General features: G+C 42.2%; 1 protein-coding gene across 1 annotated transcript; it reads left to right on the forward strand.

Moving 5' to 3' along the window:
- The first annotated feature begins 663 nt into the window (after window positions 1-663).
- On the forward strand, window positions 664-2,872 carry LOC149375761 (uncharacterized). Its single transcript, XM_089596250.1, has 3 exons — window positions 664-715; window positions 1,139-2,355; window positions 2,738-2,872. The coding sequence occupies exons 1-3, from the start codon at window positions 664-666 to the stop codon at window positions 2,870-2,872; spliced, it is 1,404 nt and encodes a 467-aa protein (XP_089452376.1).
- The last annotated feature ends 4,323 nt before the right edge of the window (window positions 2,873-7,195 follow it).

A 7,195-nucleotide genomic window follows, 5' to 3' on the forward strand; every position in this document is an offset into this window, starting at 1 on the left:
CTAGCTTATAGACAGTAAAAAGCCGCATCTTTTTTGTTCACACATTTTTTTTATCCGGTTAATACTTTGCGAGAAAAAAAATAAATACCGTACTTTCTGAAAACTCAAATCCAATGGATTTTAAAAACATATATCGCTGTTTCTCAGCCAATTATTATCGAAATCGTTTGAAACTTGGTATGGGATCGGTGAATACCTTAGCGTTGCTGATAAGCTGAATAGAATTCGTTTTACTTGTCATGAATTATAAATATTTAATGACAACGTGGTAGTGCAATAATTTCCAAACTTGTAAACTTTAACGAAAAAAAGTATGCGGGGAAGTTTCAGCTTGACAAAACTTCCAGCGACAAAGTTGTTCCTTAAGACTCGAAGAAGTTTTCCTCAAAGTTTCAACTCGATTATTCAAGAAACAGCTGAGATACAGAACTTTTTGTAACTACGTGCACAGCTGGTAGTAACTGCGCCACGTCGGCTGTGGACCAGCTCCTGCATAAGGTTAGGTCGTCTGCTGCATACTGGTGACAGCTTTTCGCCTGCCGTCGGTCATACGTGCATTGTTTACACTTTATCCATGAGACAGGGGCTGGATGTGTCGATTGAGCTTACAAGAGGATTGCTATTCACTATCTAGAAACGTTTAGATTATTATACAAGTGAAAAATGTCGAGCAATCAGTATTCTGAAGGAAGTAGAAAAAGAAAAAGAAACGAAAGTGATTGGGAGTTTAATAAAAGGAAACGTGCAAGGAATGAAGTGAGCTTTTCTGTTAACTCTTTCATGAATATCGTGTTTATAGTGATATCAGTAATTTGACGTGAGATTTATATTATTTTATAGGGAAAAGAGTATACGCCACGAGCAAAAAAAGTTATTCCAGAAAAAGTATTTCAACCTGTTGATTATTGTTGCACAAAAAAATGTTATCTAAACATTGAAGTTATAGATCAGCAGAATTTTTTTGATTTATTTTGGTCTCTTGGTGACTATACTTCTCAAAATGCTCTACTTACTGGTTTGATGACAAAAAAATATCGTAGCTCACCTAAAAATACCGATAAAAATTGTCCTGTTTGTTGGGAATACTGTTTTCATTGTTCATCTGTTCAACAAACAGTTTGTCAAAATTTTTTAATAGTGTTGTTGAGTATCAAAAAAGGGAGATTTGCAACTTTACAAAAGAAACTGAACAATCACGAAAAAATTAACGATAATCGAGGTAAAACCAGTCATCACCTTATTTTAACTGAGGAAATGAAAAATATGATACATGATCATTGTACTTCTATACCACATTCAGAGTCGCATTATAGCCGTGAAAAATCATCTTTAAATTATTTTGATCATCCCCATTTAACTTTAACGACTTTATACAAGTTATTTTGTATATACTACACTAAAAAAACAGGTGATGTTAACCCTCCGATGAAAGAATCTACTTACACTAAGTATTTCAATCATAATCTTAATTTTACTTTCACAAAACCACGTACTGATGTGTGTAATTTTTGTTATCAAAATCAAATTAATAAAGACAATAGTATTGAATGGCAAAGGCATAAAGATAGAGTAAACGATTATAACAAGATAAAAAAACAAATTTTGACAGAGAAAAATGTTTTATGCTTAGAATTCGATTTTGGCCAAAACTTGCCGTTACCTAAAATCCCGGTGTCTGATCAGTTTTATCGTCGTTTACTTTGGCTACATATTTTTAATGTTAATGTATTCGGTGGTCATAAAAGAAGTTATATGTATTTGTTTATGGAGGGAAATCTAAAAAAAGGGGCTAACACTGTATGTAATTTTCTATTAGATGCAATACAAAAAGAACTAGCTTTAGATTGTTATGATAAAATATATTTATTTTCGGATTCATGTGGTGGACAAAATAAAAATTATCTCATGCTCACTTTTTTATCTCTATTATCAAAAAAATTGGAACTTGAAATACATCACATTTATCCTGTCCGTGGTCATTCATACTGTTCATGTGATAGAAATTTTGGATTAAATGGTCAAAAAATAAAAAAAATGGAGACGATAGAGACCCAAAAAGATTACTTTAAACTTATACATATGGCGAGAAACCCTCCATTTATAATTGTAATAGAAAAGGATGTAGTTGTCAAAGATTTTGAAATTTATTTACCAAAGAACGTGAATATACCTAAGAATTTACAAATAAGCAAATATGTCAGAATAATTTACTATCCAAATAGCTGTATAAATGTTTATACTGCTTATACAGGTGAATCAAAAGAGTATAGGATAGAATCTCAAGTAACATTCGATGATTTAATCAAAACTAAACCAGCAGAAGCGGTTGGACTTTGCAAAGAAAAATTACAAGATGTAAAATCGCTGATTCAGTATTTAAGTAGTGAAGGGCAGGAGATTTACAATAATTTTTTTCGAAAAGCTGTGATAAAAACTAAAAAAGAAACAATAAAAAAAGAGTTGACTAAGACAAAACTTATAAATAAAGAAACTGTAAAATCAAAAGCGGTAGTTAAAAAAGAGACAAAAAAATGTTTATTGAAATAAACGGATTCCAAATAGAAAAATGTATAAGTTTGATTTAAGAAATATTTTATATGCATCACATGTATATACGTACTTCGAATTGTGTAAATATAAAGTGATACTACAAAACTATTTGATATTAATTCAATATAAATATCCTGCCCCTGTCTCATGGATAAAGTGTAAACAATGCACGTATGACCGACGGCAGGCGAAAAGCTGTCACCAGTATGCAGCAGACGACCTAACCTTATGCAGGAGCTGGTCCACAGCCGACGTGGCGCAGTTACTACCAGCTGTGCACGTAGTTACAAAAAGTTCTGTATCTCAGCTGTTTCTTGAATAATCGAGTTGAAACTTTGAGGAAAACTTCTTCGAGTCTTAAGGAACAACTTTGTCGCTGGAAGTTTTGTCAAGCTGAAACTTCCCCGCATACTTTTTTTCGTTAAAGTTTACAAGTTTGGAAATTATTGCACTACCACGTTGTCATTAAATATTTATAATTCATGACAAGTAAAACGAATTCTATTCAGCTTATCAGCAACGCTAAGGTATTCACCGATCCCATACCAAGTTTCAAACGATTTCGATAATAATTGGCTGAGAAACAGCGATATATGTTTTTAAAATCCATTGGATTTGAGTTTTCAGAAAGTACGGTATTTATTTTTTTTCTCGCAAAGTATTAACCGGATAAAAAAAATGTGTGAACAAAAAAGATGCGGCTTCTTACTGTCTATAAGCTAGTATTTTTTTAAAAGCGATTTAAGGACTTTTGAAAATCGGCCTCTTGGTCGCGAACTTAAATTCCGTTTCGAGCGTCGGGCGAGTTATTCGATCCGGGTCCTCAATTGTTCTCGAAGGTCCGGAAGTTGCGAAGTCTGCTCTTTCCGGGTTTCTTGAGTTTTGGCGTCCTTCCATTCTTCTTTCTTCGCTTCGGCTTCCTTCGCGAGATTTTCCCGGCAGTGGTCTTGGAAGCGGTGGGGGTACTCGCCATGATGTAAAGGTGGACTTGGCTTTCCTTCCGTGGTTAGATCTAAGCGCGCGGCCAGACCAGCGACCTCGCCTGGGTTCATTGTGGCCTCTCCTGCCCTCCTTTTTTGCTCTTGCCGTCGACGCTTCTCTTCAGTTCCTAATTGAGGACAATCCTCGATGTCCACCTCCCGATGCCCACAATTTCGGCAATGCTTCACGGGTGGCCTGGGGCACTTGAGCGCGATGTGGCCAGGCTTCCAACAGTGGAAACATCGGAAGGGTGGGGGGTCTAGAGTGGGGTCAAACGGGATGGGTAGTAGGTTGCCAAAGGTGGTGCCCACCGTCTTGACCTTCGTGGGTCCCCTTGACGGCTTTCCAACCGCTCGATTCGGAGGGGGGAATGCCTGGACCATCTTGATGACGGGTCCCTTCTTCAATGGGGTTTCCTCCGGGATGGCCTCCAGCTTTCCCGGTGCCCTTGGTTTCGGGGGGGTGGGGAAGATTACGTCCCAACTCTCCTCTTCCTCGACGAAAAATCGATTGTGGGATTGGATAGGGACATAGGTCCGAGAGGCCTCCACCTCCGTCTCGGCCATAGTGACTTCCCCGGGGCCCCGGGAACTATCCCTTTGGTCCGTGATCTCCGGTGGAAGTTCCTCGGTGAGTGGGGTTTGGGATACGTTCCTTTGATCCTCCTGACTCGAGCCTTTCTCCTGAGGTCCATTGAGGGCGACGCCCTCACTCCTGCTAAAGCCCTGAGAGGGGGGCCACCAATATCTGCCATGGGTTCCTGTGGAGACCTATCCACCCGCACGAAGGCTTTGACACCGTGGTGGTCAAGGTAGTGTGGGTCTTCCACATTCCCATTTGGCTCACCAAATTATCGAGCTCTCTCTCTCTCTGGGACCGGGGAACGAGGGAGCCTCCTCTGGTCGGGTCCCGGGGGAACTGGGAAGGGGGGGTTGATCTCGGGGTCGCAGTCCCCTTCACCTTCGCCCGAGTCAGGGAGGGATTTGTCCCGAGCTTCCTTCAAGACGGACACTTCCTCGACACTCTCCAATGACCGGCCCAATTCCTCTTCTAGTCCTTCATCGAACAACTCTACCAGTCCATAGTCTTCCTCCTCCCAGATGACATCCTTTCCCCTCTTTTCCTTCCTCCATCCTTCTTCTTCCTCCTCACCTATCTTTTCCTTCTCTGGCTCTCTTTCCTTTTCCATCTTCGCTACTACTCCGATGCTTCCACCGCCCTCTCCCTCCTGATCGGAGTTCAACAGTTCCTTCTCCTTTTCCTTACTTATCTCTTGGGGATCATCTACTGGACCTGGAGACGAAAGCTCTCTACGCTCCATATTTTCAACTTCCTCGGACTTGCTGACTCTTGTCCACCTGTACAAAGAAAATTAAAGAAAACCAGGTTATCCTATCCTTATCTCCTCTTCTGTTTGTTGGCCTCTCTTGGGCACGTATCTTTTGAGTTCTGACACATAAGCTTCGTTGAGATGGCGACTTTTTCCCTACCCCTCTCCTAACACATAGACCGTCGGCTACTTAACCTCGATTATCTCATAGAGCCCTTCGAATTTAGGTGCGAGTTTCGCCGCGAATTTTTTTGACGTGTCAGACAAGGGGTGGGTTCTACGCAGTACTAAAGTTCCTACCGGAAATCTAACATCTTTCTTGTTCCTATTAAATCGTTTCGCTTGAGTCTCCCTCGCAGTATCTATGTGCTTCGCTACCAGATCCCGCAGCGCATCTAACCTCTTGATCCTATCTACCCATGCCTCTAGTCCTATCCTTTCAATCGTCTCAGTGGCCTCTATGTCTTTTCGTAAACTCTTCACTGGTAGAGGGTGTCGGCCATAATTTAAATACGCAGGTGATACCTTTGTTGTGGCCTGGGTTGCGGTATTTATAGCGTGCCTATTCTCGTGAAGCTATTGATCCCAATTCCTATGATCCTGTCCACAAATATGAAAATGATAGTTTTTATCGTCCTATTGCTGCGCTCAACCGGATCCGCCTGTGGATAGTACGGTGGCGTAAACACGTGTTTAACCCCGTATTCCTCTAGCGTTTTCCGCATCAGCTGATTGTCAAACTCCTTTCCATTGTCTGGAAGGAAGAAATCCGGAGTTTCCCATCCAAATAACACCAGTTCTTTGAATGCTCTTGCCACCGACTTCCCGTCGGCCCTCCTAAGAGGTTTTACCTCAATCCAACGAGTAAAAAGGTCTTGGAAGACTACCAAATATTTGTGCCTGTTCTTGCTAGGTGGAAACTCTATAAGGTCGGCCGCCACCACGGCCCAAGGCCTTTCCACTATTCGCTTCCCCATTAGTACTTGAGCGCCGGTTTGCGGCACCTTATACATCTGACACTCGGGACACGCTCTACTAAAACTCCTCACGTCGTAATACATCCCTCTCCAATAACACTCTCGGGCTATACGGTCGTACATTTTCTCTATTCCCAAATGTCCGCTGGAGGGAAGGCAATGTGCGTCGTAAATCACCTTCTCCCGGGACTCGGCTGGTACTACTAGTCTCCAGTTTTCCTCCGGAAACGCGATAGGATCCAGTAAGGGATCGTAACGATGCCTATAAAGTCTATTATCTTCGATTCGTCACCCTTGGAACTTGTAAGGGGCCTCGCTTATTTCCCTAATCAACCTCAATTACGGGGTCCGTTGTCTCTTCAGTCTCTTCAAACGTCCCTATCGCCATCTCCTCCTCTTTGTATAGTCTGGATAGAGCGTCTGGCACATGATTAAGCGCCCCCTTCCGATGGATTATTTCGAAACTCCACTGCTGCATCTCGATCGCCCATCCAGCTAGTCTTCCCGTGGGTTCTCGCAAGTTTCTCAACCACTTGAGCGCTGCATGATCGGTGATAACGGTGAATTCGTGTCCCTCCAAGTAGGGACGTAGCTTCCTAATGGCCCAAATCACTGCCAAGCACTCCTTCTCTGTGGTACTATAGTTCCTCTCCATGGATGAAAGGACCCGACTCACATGTATAATGGGATGTTCTCCATCATAGTTCGATTGAGTGAGTACGGCCCCTAGGGCATACCCGCTTGCGTCCGTTTGTAGGATGAATGGCTTCAAAAAATCGGGCCTCGCCAGCACCGGAGCGGTAGTGAGTGCCCTTTTTAGACTCTCAAAGGCTTCCTGCTGGTCTTGTTCCCAGATCCACGACTGTTTCTTCATAAGTAACTTGACCAAGGGTACCTTGAGCTCTGAATCACCCTCTATGAACCTCAAATACCACCCTACCATTCCCAAAAACCGCCGCAATTGCTTAAAATTCTTCGGCTCTGGATAGTTAAGGACAGGCTCTACCTTCTCCTGATTCGGACTCAACCCCTCGTTATCCAAAATAAATCCTAAATACGTCAACCGCGGCATGCAGAACTCACACTTCTCTCTTTTTACTTGTAACTCCGCTCATACTAATCTCTCTAAAACTAATCTCAGATAATATTTGTGTTTATCGTAGGTATCGGTAGCCACAATTATGTCATCCAGATATCTAAACACCTGGGGTCGCAACTCCTCTCCAAATAATATGTCTATCAGACGTTAGAATGTCATCGGCGCGTTGCTTAACCCGAGTGGCATTCTTTTGTATTGCCAGAGTCCTGACCCTTGCACGGCGAAGGCCGTAAACTTTCGACTATTCCTGGCCATTGG

Source organism: Copidosoma floridanum, unplaced genomic scaffold, assembly GCF_036245765.1.
Source record: "Copidosoma floridanum isolate Cflo_tuat_1 unplaced genomic scaffold, Cflo_Japanese_pri ptg000004l, whole genome shotgun sequence".
NCBI lineage: Eukaryota > Metazoa > Arthropoda > Insecta > Hymenoptera > Encyrtidae > Copidosoma > Copidosoma floridanum.